This window comes from Xiphophorus maculatus, chromosome 10 (genome assembly GCF_002775205.1).
Source record: "Xiphophorus maculatus strain JP 163 A chromosome 10, X_maculatus-5.0-male, whole genome shotgun sequence".
NCBI lineage: Eukaryota > Metazoa > Chordata > Actinopteri > Cyprinodontiformes > Poeciliidae > Xiphophorus > Xiphophorus maculatus.
The window spans coordinates 5,691,019-5,708,621 of NC_036452.1; the positions used below are offsets into that span (position 1 = coordinate 5,691,019).

The following is a 17,603-nucleotide window of genomic DNA, read 5'->3' on the forward strand; positions in this document are numbered from 1 at the left end:
ATAATAACTGTTAGAGACTTCACAGGGGGTCTAATTCCTTTCTGGCAACCTCCCCCAAATTCATAAACAAAAATATGATATATTTTATGCAAGCAGCATCTATTTCACAATGTGTTCATGGTTTATGACTGGAATTATTTAGGACACAGTGAGCACAGACTGGTAATCGCTGTTGTCAAGGGGCTGCATTACAGAAATTAGAAGGGTTTTTTTCTAAGTTAAATGTTTTGCATGAGACTCAAAAAAATGTAAGTAGTTGCTTTCTGTCTGACCTGTGCCAAGTTCATAATAGTAAAGCAAAGGGAGGTTTTTGTTGGTAGATAAATTACATGTGGGTTTAGAGTAAGTAACTCTGATTAAGTACTGAATCAACATTTAGATATGCAGTTACTGAAAATAAAATTAGGAACACAAAAATTCAATGACTAACAGAAATATATATATCATAAATAGCTATTTAAACATTCTAATATTAACAGATAGTGACATTTTATATATGCTGAAACAATTTGGTCAAATTTGAAACAAATATTTAAAAATATAATAATTTCAATATTTCTTTAAGCATTTCATAATTCTATGTAGCAACACCTCATGAATTTATTTAATCTGTCAGTCTTTACTAGCTAGCACAGTCAGTGGAGGGGCTAACAGTGCCATGGACAAGACACATATATTGAAGATACGTTTTTTGACTTACTTATTTGGCTGTGCATCTCAAGTTAATTGTATACATTTTCATTTATTTACTAACATGTTTTTTATATACACATCTTTTAGTTTGTTGGGGTTTTTTTTGTGTGTGTGTGTTAACGTTTTGTTTGTTGTTTGTTTTCACAATTTATATTGTCAGACTGTGGCACTTCTGTCCCACCATAGGGCTAAACCTCCAATGTTAAGCTAGAAACGCTCATGATCTGAGCCCTACGTTTCTTTATCTTAAATTTAAAAGTGATACATCTCTTGCTTTTAATACAGAAACATCACACACACAAAGGAAAGGAACAAAAAAAGATACTTGTTTCCCCGGTCCTCCAAGGCAACCCCCAGTGTAAACACCGACATCACCTGTCAACGTTTAAAACTGACACCACCTGCTGTTAGGATGAGAGAGGTAGATGTCCCCAGACTTAGAAAACATCTAAGAAAACATCTAAGTCTGGGCAAAATTAAAAGGCACATAATCTGGCAAGGACATCAATATAACCGTAGCTCTTCTCAGCACGTGCTTTTCTGTCATTCTTCTCACGCGGGGAATCTCGAAAACCCACATACCACATAAACTACCGTCATCATCCTCTTCATGAAACTTTCTGTTTCTAGTAGTCTAAAGCCCAGTCAAACAGGGAGGCATGAAAGTTGATTTTAACGTACGAACAAAGGTTGTTTGAAAGCCACAACTTCACTGTCCAGCAGCTCTGAGAGGACTTTACTGCCAAACAACTTTTCAAAGCGACCGCTCTCGGAACCCAAACGACTCGTGCAAAGAAACGTAATAAAAGTTGTCCGAGTTGGCAGTTCACACACTTACCCAGCAGTCTTTTTGAAAAAAAAAATATAAAAAATACGCTCAGCATCAACCAAATCGCCACAGGAATTCAGCTCGCCGCTTGCTTGTCTTTGACTGGGACTCTGCTTCACAACTCCAGCAGAGACAGTTGACGCTGCAGCTTGTGCTGCTGTCCTCTGTGGTGCATTCAAGTGCTCACCGAAGTATTGGAAAATTCTGAATTTTCTTTGAAAAACTAATCACGACCTGGCTGGTACACACAAAAAGGGCTGTCTGGACGTTTTAAGGTTTAAAGGAGTATTCAGTCAGCTGGTGTAAAAGATGAGACGGTGATTCTTCGCAGAGCCAGCCCAGGTCATAAACGGCTGCCAGGGCCCCCCTGCTGTCATTTAAGCCCCCAAAACATTGATGTGTCACAGGATGAGTTAGAGATTTAACATTTAAAAATACAATGTTAATATGACATCGTTTTAAAATTCATAAAATTTACTCATTATATTTATTTTTTTTAGACTGGAGTTTCTGTTTACAGCAGAAGTCAATTTTTTTCAGCCTTCAGTAAAGTTTTATCAATATAACATTCTATAAAGTGCTAAAGTTATGCACTGCTGCTAACATACATTTGTTGCTAATGAATTTTTAATAGAATTCTACTGTAAAAATTTCAACTATCCCTTTAAGGAATTGTCTGTGCACACTCCAGTTGCTATAATAAATAAATTATTGATACTGAAGTATTAGTAAAAGTAAGACTTGTCCTGCTTTTCATCTGTCTTAAAACCAGGAGACTGGGTTTCTGGGTTTAATACAAAAGAGATAAAGGGAATAATGCCATTCATACCATTTAAACAACAACAAAAACAACAATAATAATAATAATAAGAAGAAGAATAATAATAAAGCACCTTAAAATTGATGTAGAAATTAATTTTAAAATCCATTTATTTTCCAACTCATTTTGCGCTCATAATATGTTATAGGAGTAATTGAAATGTTTCCCACAGCACTTCAAAACAGTTTTGTCTTGCCTCTGTTTAGCAGCATGAACCAGCAGACGGAAGGACAATGGCCGTGGTTCTGCAGAAGCCCGCCGTGTGTGAGTGTGTGTCACTGCATTGGAATGTCTGACAACCATCCTCATCGTATGCAGTCGTTCACTTCATATCCATCATGCCCTATACATTGTTCCCTCTGTCATCAATAATTTTTTCTTTTTTTTTTTTTTTACTGCAGAGCTCATTTGCAGTAATGCAAATAAAAGCTTAAGGGTTAGCCACAGCTGTCCTGTGTCATCCACTGTCTAGAACACTGAGTGTAACTCATAACCACCAAATTGGCCATATTTCCTCTAAACTGACAGATGAACCTGAACTCCAAATAATTTGTCTGAAAATGGCAAATGACCAATAAGAATATTAGTACTTTTATTGCTCTATTTCAGCTCTATTTCTTATATTTCAGCTTTGGAAAATGGGGGCCTGTTTTCCAAATTGCTCCCACTCCTCTGATGGGAAGTCTGATGCCATCCAACAGGAATGTGAAGCCCATCCAGTCCCCCAAACTCTCCTCCACCCAGACACATGCAAACCTTCGGGAATCCCCCTTTCCTGATTAAAAAATGAAAGGGGGTTGGGGGGACTTCTCACACTATCTAGGATGTTTTTTTTTTCACACAGCCTACCACAACTTACTTACACTTATTTACTGATACTCACCAGATGTTTTTCACATCTCTTTCTTTTGACATAACAGTTTATATGCATGTTCCTGAAACTAGATAAGGTGCATCTAAAGTTCTAGGACATTTTTATGGGACTCCATTAAAGTCTAATAAAACTGCTAACTTACACTGGGATGTTGCAAAGGATAAGTTGCTGTGTATCTTGGCAAGATGATTGATGGTTAAGGTGTGCAAACAGAAAGTGAAGTTATCAGATTTAAAGCTAACAAAAAGCTCTGCTTTCACTCTGAGGGTTTGATGCGTCTCAGAAAATATAAGATAACACAAAAATGATTGGAATCAGATAATTTCAGTTTGGCCTGTGGGCTCAAGGAGACAAATTCAGACTTGTTTCAAAAGAAAAACACAGATTGCATGTGTCTGAGTAAAATCAATACGAAAAAGCATATAAAAACAAGTTTGGTTTGTTTTTGTATTCTTAAAATATAGGTTTTGTTGTAAAACATGCATTTGAACAATCAGATAAGACCATTTTAATTTATCTCTGTAATTAGAAAAGTATTTTGAATAACCTAACAATGATACACTTCTTTACAGTTTAATAACTGTTAGAAATGTAATGCACTGGGTGATGAGTTATTGGAAGCATGGGGTCATTGTGGATGACTCCTACAAAACGATAACAATAAAATTTTCAGTGATGACATTAAACACAACAGCTGAGTCTCATTCCTGCCCTTTTCTCTGTGTAACCGTGGGGACAGACACTTACAAAGGAGTCTGTTTGGACATGCTCCACACAGAAATTAAGCTATATTTTCCAGTGTACAGTTTACTGCTTTGACAGAACTAATCTAATTGCAAGAAAAATAGCTCAAAGCGTTTTAAAATGTTGGCCATAAAAATTAGTCAAACGTTAAGAAAAGGCTATTCCTGAAGCCTCTGGGTTTAGGTAGGTGTTAATAATTGCCTGACTCATTATTTTATAGATATTCAGATTAAGCTGTAAACAGAAACAGATGCATTAACAAGTGTATTATTGTTTGCCTTTTGTCTCAAAGCATGAAAAAGAAAGAGTTGAAAAGAGAAACAGAATCTTAATTATTACAATCTTTAATATCTAGTGTTTTATTGAAAAACTTTGACTGAGATATCATAATTACTTTTCATGGGATGTTATGGACCAACAGAAAGAACAATAATAATAAAGTGGAAAACTTTTTCTAAAATAGAATAAAAATCTGAAAAGTGTGGTATGTCTTTGTATTCATTGCATGTGAGTGAATACTTTACACACCTTTCATTGCTTTATAGTCGTAAGTCTTTGCTGGAAGATTGGATCGAGAGCAGATTGAACACCAGCTTCCAAGTCTTATCACATTAAATCAATTATGTATGTCTGGACATTGACTGCGCCATTCTAACACACAAACATGCTTTAATCCGTGCCATTTCATTGTACTTCTGGCTCCATATTCAGGGCTGTTGTCCTGCTGAAAGGTAACCCTCTGATTTGGTTAGTATGCAGTCATGCCGTACTCTTCCTACTGTTGGATAAAGGACTGAACCATGCTTTCAACTGTTCCATAACTTTATCCCCATCTTAGTGTTGTTGTGTTGTTTGGCTTTTATAATGCTGTTGCCTTATAGTAAGAAAGTCCTGGGTTTGAATCACAGCCTGTTTTTTTTTCATGAAGCTTGTTCTCTCAGTTCATGCGTGGGTTCTCACTGGGTAATCTGGCTTCCTCCCACAGTACTAAAACATAACTCTTGATTGATTTCTCTAAATTGCCTTTTTGGATGTGTTTTGTCGTTAGTCCTGTGTGTCTCTGAGTTGCCCTTTGTCAGCCTGGTGACCCATCCAGGGTGTGCCCCATCTCTTACCCAATGACTGCTGCCTTTCACCCTGAAAGGACAAGCAGGTGTTGATGAAGGATGGATGCTTTGTGTCAATTTATTACACACTATTTTAAAAACACATTTTGGTTTGTAATGTATTTGTGCTGTTCTAATGTGACAAAATGTGGAAAGGTTGAAAAGATGAATATGTTTACAAGTAAAAAAGTAATTTTCTGAATGGTTATGTTTCCATAAAGACTATAAATGAAAAGACTGGAGAAAATATGATTCACTTGTTTAAGAGTTTGTTTTTTTCCTCACCTAATTGCTCTGGTGCACAGAGAGGAGCAATGGCCTAAAACCACAATATTGCAAATACATTTTTTGTGAATATTAAGATGAAGTAGAACATTGTTTGTTTTTGGCTCAAAAATTAAATCTACTTTTTACTCATTTATTCACATCTGAATTTATTTCCTCATATGTAGAATATACTTGTATGACCTCACCTTTCAATCACCTACATAATTTAATCAAAAAGGCCCGCTTTTCAAATATTGCATCTGTAGCCAGAACGCTCTTACGTTAGAAAACCATGTGTCTACTTTAGTGGCAGTTAACCATTTGAGACATCAGTGTTTGAATTGTGACCATAACAGTCACAATTCAAAGCAGAGACAGGTCTTTGCTTTTATCGTTCCTGCCCCCTGCTGTCTGAAAACTCTCATCACATATTCATAAAGAAAACACTGATCTTACGGTCAAACTAACTGCAGCTTCTTATTGTAAGTGAAGAAATCCAGAATGTACTATAAATTGTAATCAACATTTTTTTTGTGTGAAATTTTTTCTCAAAGAAAGTTGGCCTTTGAATACACCAGTCAAGAGGTGATCTTTTGCTTTGATATAACAAATCATCACCCATATTAAAATATTTTCCATATTTTCTTGTGATTGCAAATTCCACTCACAATAACAAGAACAATTTAGGAGACCCTACAACAGCCTGCATACTTTCTTTAAACATATTTTGAAAAATTATGTTTATGGTATGGAAGACTGTGAAAACGTGCACATGACCAGTAATGCAACCTACATTACTACATTCAGAACAATGTCATCCATTTCTGCCTGTTTTGTCTCTGGAAATAGCCTGTTTAGCCCAGTTTTTGTCCAGCTGTCATTTACTGACTCAGTTGTTAGGGCCAGGCTGCTCTGAGTGCAGACAAGACCTCCATGGAGTTCAAATGTTTTCCACAACTTTCACTGATGTTGAAAAGGTTTACTGCAGTGAAGCACAACTTTTCAAATTCCTTTCAGAGAATTTGTTGGGAAATAATAAATAGCATTTCTTAAAGAGATTGTGAAAACCTTGCCCAGGAGGTTTTTTTCCCCACGCCAAGTCTTTTCAATCATCTTCAGTAATCTGAAAAATGCTCTTTGTGACATCCCAATTGCGAGAGTTTTTGCTTCAATGTGTCCTTGATTCTATCCATCTAGGTGATAAATCTTCAACTCTTCTGACTGCTACATTTAGTTCATCCCAATCTTTCAAAGCCAGAGCCACTAGCATCATAATAATTTTACTCATACAGTAACATTTGTTCCACCAGCCCCACCTGTTGCCACCTCTTTCTGGCATGTATTAAACTTCAGCCGCCAAACAAAATAAAAAGGCTCACGCAACTGAACAAATATGGAAAGTACACAATTTGGTTTTAAAAAATTGTAATGAAAATAAGAGCTTTTGAGTGCAAAAGCTTTTATTGCTGCTGATGTCTTTAGGAACAATATAATATTAATACAGGTACAAATTTCATGGGTGTTGTGGTGGCACAGGGGCAAAGCACAACCCACGTATTGAGGTCTTAGTCCTCGTGCCGGTGGTCGCAGGTTGGACTCCCGGCCTGGCGACATTTGCCGCATGTCTTCCCCCTCTCTCATTACCCTGTTCCCTGTCGAACTACTTTCAAATAAAGGCCACTAGAGCCAACAAAACCTTTTAAAAAAATACTGGTACAAATTTCAGTCAGTGATACATGTAGCAAAGATGCAAAAAATGCCAAAGTATTAATTGAAACACATTAATTAGTCTTACAAATACAACTGGTATTTGTAAGAATACCCATAGTGGTTTTTAATACAGGCCGTTTGGGCAATTGTCCAGGGTGGTTTTAAGTAAGAATCTTTCTGCTGGAAATGCATAGTACTATTCTTTAGAAGGGTAAAGTACAGTAGATTGTGTTATTATTGTTTTTGTCATTTGTTGCTTATGTAACAGATCTATCTTGTAAATGAGACAATGAGTTTCAATAGATTTTTCTGTATTAAAATATTGCAAATGAAATCCCCACACAGTGTGACTTCGGAATTTAAAAAGTTTATTATGAAATATGATATACTAAAAGTAATCTACCACTAGGAAGAAATGTATACATCTCAAACAAATGTTGGTTTACATACAGAAACAGTAAAAGGTTTTAAAGTTGTGTATAAAATACCCTAAGTACTGCATTACTGGGTTTACAAGTCCAGTGAATTTTCTAACATTTTACTAAAACTTTTCGCTTTTCTAAAATTGTATATACCAGTTGTAGTTTAGGCAGCAATTTAAAGAGGGTCATAATTAACTAAAATGTTCCAATTTAATATTACATGTAATTATAGAAAACCACAGCAAATTAAACAACAGTCAGATAACTCTTGAGTCACTCTAATACAGGCTTTTCAACTTGCATAGAGTGAGGTGAATTGCTTGTTATAGTGACCACATGCAACACGCATCTTACATAGACATTTTTTCAGTTTTCCTTCTTTGAAAAGGCACATGGGAAATAAAGACTTTAATAAAGCTGAACTGTGTAAACTCTGATTTCAAAGACTTGTGATAGGATTTACTGTATAAAGAGACCAATTTAACCTGTACATACTGTATGTGCTGACCCATTGCCTAACAGGTCTAACATGTACATAAGGTTTGTAAAAAAAACAGCAAAAACAAATGTTGACAAAGAAATTTCAGGATATTAATTAGCAGCGAGGTATCACTAATCTCATCATCTCACTTTTACACTATTCCAGATTAAACTCTGTCAAATAAAAGATTAAAGCTGTGCTGAGACACTTATACCTATAGTACTGCATAACAAACTGTGCGTTAAGAATAAGGCTTATGGATAAGAACGGACATTTCTCCACAGATACACAAGGCAACCTTTTACAATCCATTTAAGTAAACATATTGGCTTTTAGCGCTGCTCTGTTTAGATACACTTAAAAGAAAACTGTGTATCAAGTATTTTTAACCATCTAAATAGACCGATGGCAAATGAACTAACTTAAGTGTTCGAGGTCAGTCAAATGTCATGTACATTTCAGACCCTGAGTTTAAAATGAACTGATTTTGTTATTTTTATTTTAAGTAAAGACAAAACCAAGAAAGTTTTGTTTTACTAATTAAATAATTTCCTTTTCCGCAGCATTACATCATTAGAAGCATCATTGCTTCTAATGGAGCTCTTTAAACAAAACTCCATTGAGTTCCATTGAGTTGCAAAAGTTGCAAAGCTGAAGATGTAGTGCCATGTTTAGAGTAGATTATTTTATCTGAGAAGAAAAATCTAAACAAAGCATCTGAGCTACTTCAGTTTTGCATAGATTATTAGATGATCTTAAAGTGCTAGCTGAGAGACCTGAGATATATGCTGATGATTAAAAATCAGTATGACCTGAAAAGTATCTCCCTTAAAAATATATTCTACAGGCAGATTACAGGGTAATTTCATCATAGTGCCACTGCTGGTAAAGATGTAAAAAAGCCTTTAAATAAATTAATGTTTTATTGTTAAATAGCAAAATCTCCCCCTGAAAATGGTAGAAAAACTAATTTTACCTCAGTTCATTTTATTACATAGGGAACAAAATCCAACCTTAAATAGATGTTTCTAAAAAATATATATAATTCAAGTAAAGCAAATGTAGTCCATGCTGTATGATGTTTTTCTCAGAAAGAAATTGAATACATTCATTCAAATGAAAGATTTGATACTAAGTGTAAAATGACCAACATTAATGAATGATGGATTTATTTTAAGGTATTTTAGACACCTTTAATAGAGGTGCCAATAGATCTAAAATGTTGCTCTCTTATGATTACTCGTACGACTATATATTTATTTGCACAATTTCCCTACATAATGGCACTTTACATACACTACGGTAATGGAAAAAATAACTGGGTATTATTAATATTTAATTATAATCTGTGCATACTTAAGAAAATATTTTAAACCCCTCAGGGAGAGCAACCCTGTTTTCAGGATATAGTTTTTAGCCAATGCTCATAAATAACCCAGTTTCACAGAGAAAATTTTTTAATATATATATATATATATATATATAGTATTTGATTAACTATTCAGTAGCACCTAGTGCAAATCGCTTTAAAATGAAAGTTAGTATTTTTCTAAGTAATGTGATTCAACAAAAATGGTCCCAGTCTATATTTGGAGCATCTGTACAAGTTAGAGAAAAATACGACAGAGGGCATTTTTTTAAACGGTTTCACTCAACCAGACGTTTAGAACTTCTCAGTTCATTCAGGAAGGCTTCAAGGAAGCAGGATACAGCTTTTAAAGACTTTTCTTATTCTCATTCCCTGCCGATATTATTTTAAGCAAAATAAAAGCACACAATACTGTGCTTTTAAAGTCTACACAGGTTGACTTTTGAAATCAACATGCATAAATATATTCAAATTGCTTCTGAATTTAAATTTATCATACGCGACCCTGTTAATGTGGTCTGCATCTCTTCATGTTTGCATTCAAAGTACAAAGTAAATAAAAAAAATACATGAAAGTTAAAAAAGGAAAACTATAAAGTAAAATAGCAAAATGTTGGTCAGAAGTTTGCATACACACAACATAAGCATGAACGTCAATTTTGGACTTTTAGTTACAATTTCTGAACGTTTCCTTTTCTAAGCATAACTGTACAGTATATAAAACTACGGTAGTCATTTTCAAATGAAGTTTTGAGCCCAATTTCTGCCTGGTTCTATGGCTTGTAAGTATTGTCAATTCATTTTTGCACACCGTGACCAGGTTATTTCAGAAACTGAATGCAAGCCACCTTTATTTATTTCTGATGTTCTGATGTTTGTTGAGCATTATTGTCTCGTTGTAACATCCAATACTACCAAAGTTTCAACCACCTAACCCAAACTTTAAACCTCTGATAGATAAAAAAAAAACTATAAGCTTGTAAAAAAGAACAAACCAGAAATTAAGGCCCATGGTAAGATCTTCAATAATAATATACCAACTGTCAAGTGTGGTGGGGGGTAACCAAATTAATCAAAGTCAACAACTACACATATTGACACTTTTAATATATGTTCCAAAAAGTTCAAACATTGAACTAACATTAAGCTTCTGGAATGGTCTTCCCCCTTCCACAAAAAATAAAATAATAATAATAATAATAATACAGACCACCCAAAAGACAAAGAAACATAGCAATTCTCATAAAGGGGAGGTGATGAGTATAAGCAAACTTCTGCATTCCTTCTCTCAGCTCTTGCGGGAGCTGTTATACCACTTCCTAAGTGCAACTCCGCTGGTGCTCAACACGACACACAGCGCCCCCCCAAGGCTCCACCAGGTCGGCGCACGATGAAAGAAAACAAACTGGAAGAAAAAGGCCAGCACCACATCCACCGTCCTCATCAGGGACACGGGTCCGGCCTTCTCATTCTGCAGCGCCTTAGTGAGGAAGGTCTGGCCAGCGATGCCCAGAACAGCAATAAGCATCAACATCCAGCGATCTCGACCACAGAACGGGAGATTCCACTCGCCCAGGACGGATGTGGTGATAATGCACTCGAGAAGGCCGATGACGGCATAGTACCACACGGAGAGGTAGTAATGGACGCTCTTCCCCATTTTTCGCAGAATGACAAAAGTGAAAGCAGCTGCAATTGCACCTATAAAAAAAAAGGTTTTGAGTACACGTCTGAGAGAAAATAATCCTTATGCTGTAAAATACACCAGTTTAAAATAAAGAATTAGTAATACAAGTATGTTTTGTTATGGCCTAAACAATCACAAACGTATTAATGGAAAGTTGATTGGAAGGAAAAAACTACGATAGAAATGGGTGCATAAGCAACAGGTATAACTGCAGCTTGGATATGAATCAAGCGTCCATCCGCTTGTCAGTCCTACAAAAGGCAATACTTCCACTTCCAGAAAACCCCAAAAACACAGGTGCACTAACAGTACTGAGGCTCCCATTGAGGCCAACGTGAGCCCAGAAGCCTATTTTAGTTAGCATAATGGGTCTTTGTCTCTACAATGCTACACTTGTGTTTTTTCGGTTTGAATGCAGGGTTTGCTCTCTAAAGGGGAAAAGAGAAGGAAAGAAACTGAAAACAGATCCCGGATTGAACTGCTCTAGAGTTACTTGTGGTACAAAGTAACACATTTCTGTGACTCAAGAAGATAATCAACCAAGACCTGATGAGATAATTTCACTGGAACATTTGTCAAAGTGTGAATCAAATACCAAAAGTCTCTTTTTATCCTATGCTGCTGCTTGTGCTGATGGTTAAAAATGTAACTGACAGAAAGTATTAGATCATCTAAAAGGGAAGAAAGTCACTATGGAGAATAGAAGTGGTAAACAGGTTGGATGTTACCCTAAGTGTGACTTATGTGACCATAAGTGTGAGCAAAAATCCACCAAATATAAATGAGTCAACCAAAGTATTAATTTCATCACCTCCGAAGGCAGCCAAAGTTCCCTTGACATGCTTAGTGTAGTTGCCTTCGATGCCGCCGAGATGCTCGCCGAAGAGGAACGGCGGGCGAGCGATGAGGATGACTCCGGTGAGGGTGAACACAGTGAACACACAATCCCAGATTGTACATCTCTCTTTGAGGAATAACCAAGCCAGGAGCGAGGTAAAGACTGGATTGCTGATGGAATTAGTTGCAAGTATTTCATGGATAAATAAGAAACACAACAGCAGAACTTTGATTTTTAAGTGAAACTTTATATATACATTTTTTTTTTATTTAATGCAGTTAGGATTTTAACAGCACTCACCTGAACATGATGACAGTGGCGTCTGCCAGCGGCATCTGCTGAACTGCATAGTAGAGAAGGATCATTGCATTGGAGCCGAGGAAACCCCGAAGCACCAAATAAATACGTTTATCTCGGGGACCAAGGAAACCTGTCCTGAAGGAGGAGATAGACCAGGATGATGGATGAATGCATGACTGAAAGAATGGCTGAGTAGATTTAGTGATACAAGAAGTAGAAAAAACACCTGGAAAAGATGGATGGATTCAAGCATGGTGGCTGGAGAAAGTGATAACACTAGGAATGGCAGAATTGACAGAGATGCATGGATGTTTAGCTGATGAGATGGAAGATGATTATGAATGAAAAACCAATGTAGGGAATGAAAGGATGGACTGATTAAAAAATATATGAGGAAAAAGGGAATAGTACTTGCAGACTTCAGATTTAAGTTGTTTTGTTTAATTTAAAAAGGTAGTTTAGGGCATGCCGTGGTGGCGTAGTGGTTAGCGCGACCCGTATTTGGAGGTCTTGAGTCCTCGACGCGGCCGTCGCGGGTTCGACTTCCGGACCCGACGACATTTGCCGCATGTCTTCCCCCCTCTCATTCCCCATTTCCTGTCAGCCTACTATCATATAAGGGACATTAGAGCCCACAAAAGACCCCCTGGAGGGGTAAAAAAAAAAAAGTAGTTTAATTTTATGCCATCTGTCGCTTTTTTAATCACTTTCCTATGACGGAGATTCACTGCCTGGCAGAAGTATTTATACCACATACACGTTTATACGTTTTGTCACATTAAAACAACAAACTTTATAGTATTTCACCGGGATTTAATGTGATAACCCAATAGAAAAAAGAGCACAACTGCAAAATATATGGAAAATTATACATGGTCTCCACAATATTGTACAGTTAAAAATTTTAAATGTATGCCGTGCATTGTAAGTCAGCTTTACTGGATCAACACTTAGTGCTGCCATTCCAACTCCAAGTCTTTTGTGGTATGCAGTATAATTTGAGACCAATAATGAGTGAGAAAAAAAAAGAAAGAAAAACCAAGCTTTTCTGCCGTCTCCCTGTGGTCCTACAGCCAACTGCAGAAATGAACTGCGACCAGTCAGGAACAACCAATCAGAGATAGGAGGAAGTTTTTAGCACTACCAATCAAGCTCATGTACGTGCTGCTCAATGTCCTAATGGCAGAGAAACAATTTACCACTATAGAAAAGCTAACTAGCCTGAACATTCTAAACAGGTTCCAGTGAGGGGAACAAAATGTGGTTCCAATCTATGAACAAGTTATGAAGTAAGAATAATTTTTCAAGGCATTGTAATTTGCTAAACAAATGTAGGCCTTGTTTTAAAAACTAAATCAACAATGGCTTTTAAAAGTGATCATTCTTAAGCTTTTAAAAACTTAGATTTCCCCACATTACTTCCCATTAACAATGCAATGATATTTGTCTCACAATGTTTTTCTGAGGCTATTTTTCTAAAAACACGGAGTAAAAGTTGATCTTCTGCTTACTTGTGGTAGATGAGTAACGGTATGACAAAGAGCATCTGGAAGAAGCACCGAATGGCGCTGATCTCAATGGCATGGACTCCCTCAATGGTTTTCACCAGCAGGGCGATGATGGAGAAGAAAACTGTAGCCAGGAAAGCATAGAACAGACCCAGACCAGGACATTTCTTTGGTTGCTCTGGGTGTAGGGAAAAGAAAGCATTGCAAAAACAAATTAGTCAAATATTAATACAAAGAGCGGAAATATAAATAATTAGCCAAAGAGGATGCAAAGAGTTAAAAAATAATTACATATTGTATTCATAATATAACATCTAACCGAGGCAGAGGAGCTCTGTCTGTTTTTCTGAATTCTTTGGGGCACCATAGATCCACCAAACAAACACTGTGGTGGAATGTTTGTACAAGCTGCCTGGAGAGCAACAAACTGATATTTTTGCAGAGATTAGATTTCAGTCTGGGAATATACAGACATCTTTCTTTGCTCTAGCCATTTTACTTAGGTGTGCTTGCTTTTCTAACTCTCTATGCTGGACATTTCCAATGTTTGAAACTCTGTTTTGAAAAAAAACGTGACATGGAGAAAATTACAAAAGAATGCCATGCTGTGCAAAATCTGCAAAACTGTGGTTTTGGTGTCGTCTTGCAACTCCTTATTTGAAAGGGGAAACAAAAAACACATCCTCTTAATGCCTTTTTATATGTGCAAATATGGGTTTATAAACTGGAGAAAGGTTTTTATTGCTTGAAAGGTTTATTTCAAATAAACTGAAAATGGTTTTTTATGTTGTAACGCTTGGGAGCAAAAAAAAAAAAAAAAAAATTAGGCACATGTAGAAATTTTATCTAATTTCTGTTCAAAAATGATCTAATTTTATTCTTAAGCTGTTAAAACTAGAGCGATTTTTTTAAAGTAAATGTTTCTTGCAGTGTAGCAAACCTATTTCTGTCATTATCTATCTATTATATTGTGAACAGTGGGTTGTGAGACAGTCCCAATGGGTTTTTTCCACATCACACAACTTCTACAGTTTTTCATCATCACTCTTTACAATTATTTTTCCAACCTAAAAAATATGTATACCTGCCTCTTCAATATACCACAGATTCTCTTTATAATATTTCCAATATTCTTACACAGGTTTTGGAGCTCATCCATTTTTACAGTACTAATTTTTTATGTATAAATTTCTTTTTTTAATTGGTGAGATTTATGGTATAAAAACTTAATTTTGATTACACAATGTTGACTTTAAACACTCAGCAAGACCAGCACTCTAAACTTAGTGCAACGTTTGCTACCTAAGGGATAGAACAAATAGAGTACAGTATCACTCTAAAGAACTTAGTCACTCCAAAAAAATCAAGGAAACACAAATGGGGAAAACCCTTTCATAGCTCTAATAAATGGGCTCTTTCTTATAGAAGCTGAATAAACAAAACACAGTCAGTTTGGCACTGTTGCTTAAGTATGATCTCTTCATCAACATTCGTAATGTGTTTTTTACAAGAGTAATAAAAGTTGTAGGATGGGTATACAGAGGTAATCTTGTTTCTGTAAAAGTGCACAGTCATTTATGGAAGCCCATTTCTGCCAATATAATTACAAACATATAACACAATGATTATTTAGCTAGCTAAAATAGTACCACATAATTGAAGACGGAACACATAATATAGTTACAGTTCATTTATGCTGCACTGTCACTTACATAAATGAAATAAAAAATAAATTATTAAAAAATACACTTATTATACTAATGATACAAGTACCATAATTTCACAATTATGACTTATAACGTTGACTTAGTATCTCATATTTGCAAAACAGCAATAACATAAATACGATACTATGATAATATCTCATTTTCATGAAATAGTAAAGTCAAAGTTATGAGAAAATTAACTCAGTATTGAGTTAGTTCTAATAATTATAAGATAGCATTCTTGATACTATATCATATAGCGTAGTCAAACCTATCAGCTAACTCTGTGATGGGATAGCTAGCTCGTAGCTACGATATATCTCATAACTATGACATAGCTATGTTCATTTATACCATGTTGTGATTATGACTGCAAGTCGATTCAAATCTTGTTTTTCCGTTTTGCCTTTTATTGTTGTTTTTACAGTGGCAGTAATGGACTTCCATACATCCAGCCTATTTAGGAATGATGTAAAATTAAGAAGGCTTACAGCAGCTCCGTTGCTAAGCGAGGGACCTTTCTGCCTGCTAGGCTGCTGTAAGCCTTCTTAATTTTACATCATTCCTTTTTTTGGGGACAAAAAAAAAATCTTTTAGGCACATGTAGAGATTTTATCTCAGCAATAATGCTCCTATTCATTGCTAATAGAATGTGACGCTGTCAGCACTAACAAATGACGCAACCCGGTTGTATAACGTAAAACTACGAAGGAAGTCATTGATTGGTGGTTTTTCTTTTCAACTCTGCCTCTTCTTTTCGTCATAAACTTATCACAGCAACGGCGAAGTTTAGGACTTTAGGAGTTAACTTACCCTCAGGTGGTTTTCCTTCTTCGGAAGATGCGGTCTCCTTGCCTCCCGTGCAAAACGCCGGTAGCACACACAACAGCGACTCCTTCTCGCCGCCTTCCAGCACATTTTCGCTTCCTCTCGCCCGGTGCTTCTCTTCAACATCTTCATCCTTAAGATAGTTAATTCGTAGATGAACTGTTTCATCTGTCTGCTCGTCATCGCCATGCTCGTCTTCTTCTTGGCGGTTGTAGAACTGGCTCTGGTTGTCATGGCTAACAACTTTGTGAAACGCCACAGTCACGTCGTCCTCCCCGGTTAAAGCCCGTTCCCGCGTACAGTTATTGCACTCGCCCATGGTGGTGGTGGTAGTAGGATGTGACGGCCGAGCGGCAGCATACCTCAGTGACAACGCTGTCCGACGTCTCTGCGTGTATGTCCTGAGAGACTGGGAAGGCAAGGTTAATCACTAACCTTGGTGTCACTATACAAGCTCTCATGCGGTGTTTGCTTTACCCACAGGGGGGCAGAAGTGAACCCGAGACAACCCTGCTGGGAACCTGGAACATTACCTAACTCTTCACGCCCGTTTTCACTGGTTGCCATGGAGATGTGAGACCACTACATCTCAATACTCGTACATTTTAGGACACAAAAATTCATCTGGAGCATATTTATGTAAGATTCATGAATTTAACAGGCACCACATCCAAATATGCAAATCAGTTTTTGACCTAAATTCTAGCCCTACTTATTCTTTTTTTAAATAAAACGTTTAAACAATGTAGCTGAAACTAACTTTATGTATCAATCTATATCAAAATCACTGGGTTGTCAATACCGAAAAAAAATATATTCTTATTTATATGCCCATCTCGAAAAGCTGAAAATGTTATTTTCTATCATGCAACTCAGCTGTTTTTTTTATTTCACGTGTCCCTAAAAACAGAAATGTACTTTAAAATTACATGACATTCAAGATGTACAATTCCCATATTAAAAAGAAAGCTGACTACCAGTTAGAAAATCAGATATCAAAATTTGCCAAAATTAGATAGAAGATATGCATGGATACTTATATTATCTTGTAATTCATTAATTTTTTGTTTGTAAGTTTATAATGTAAAATTTAGACTTTTATAGGACCAGTATGATTTAAGTTGAATTAATTAGAATGTAAATATATCTGATTGAATTAATTAGTCAGCAACATACTCAATTTACTAAGTAAGCTATATCAAATACAATTTTGTCAATTTTTGTTGGTGATTCAGGCTCTGGGATGTGAGCCATTTGGTTTTACATTTAAGTAAACAATAATCATCATAGTTGTTTTTGATGACAGGTTTAACCAAACTAATTGAAATCTGTATTTCTCAAGCCAGATCTCATTAAAAACTCTGCAGGAGCTTGCAGTGGAAGGTGTTTTGATTTCTAATCCCTACACACAGCGCACTGAG

General features: G+C 36.1%; 2 protein-coding genes across 5 annotated transcripts in view; both read right to left on the reverse strand.

Moving 5' to 3' along the window:
* Positions 1-1,650, reverse strand: part of plce1 (phospholipase C epsilon 1) — an 84,041-nt gene extending 82,391 nt beyond the window's left edge. For all 4 annotated transcript variants that reach the window (XM_023340966.1, XM_023340965.1, XM_023340969.1 and 1 more), the window contains exon 1: positions 1,532-1,650. The gene's annotated coding sequence lies outside the window, so the exon portion shown is untranslated. The remainder of the gene's footprint in view (positions 1-1,531) is intronic.
* Positions 1,651-7,401: 5,751 nt separating this feature from the next.
* slc35g1 (solute carrier family 35 member G1) lies at positions 7,402-16,648 on the reverse strand. The gene is made up of 5 exons (XM_005804384.2): positions 16,168-16,648; positions 13,652-13,826; positions 12,141-12,275; positions 11,814-12,010; positions 7,402-11,016 (listed from the first exon to the last, which is right to left on the reverse strand). Exons 1-5 carry the CDS (start codon positions 16,499-16,501, stop codon positions 10,604-10,606), a joined length of 1,254 nt encoding a protein of 417 aa, XP_005804441.1. The 5' UTR covers positions 16,502-16,648; the 3' UTR covers positions 7,402-10,603.
* Positions 16,649-17,603: the final 955 nt, after the last annotated feature.

What these genes read in the sequence shown, in the direction of transcription:
- slc35g1 (XM_005804384.2), bottom strand. Translation starts at nt 16,501, where the DNA reads ATGGGCGAGTGCAATAACTGTACGCGGGAACGGGCTTTAACCGGGGAG. An exon ending in AGAAGGAAAACCACCTGAGG is followed by an intron (nt 13,827 to 16,167) that starts GTAAGTTAACTC and finishes CCCTACACCCAG; the next exon opens with AGCAACCAAAGAAATGTCCT. An exon ending in AACTTTGGCTGCCTTCGGAG is followed by an intron (nt 11,017 to 11,813) that starts GTGATGAAATTA and finishes TTTTTTTTATAG; the next exon opens with GTGCAATTGCAGCTGCTTTC.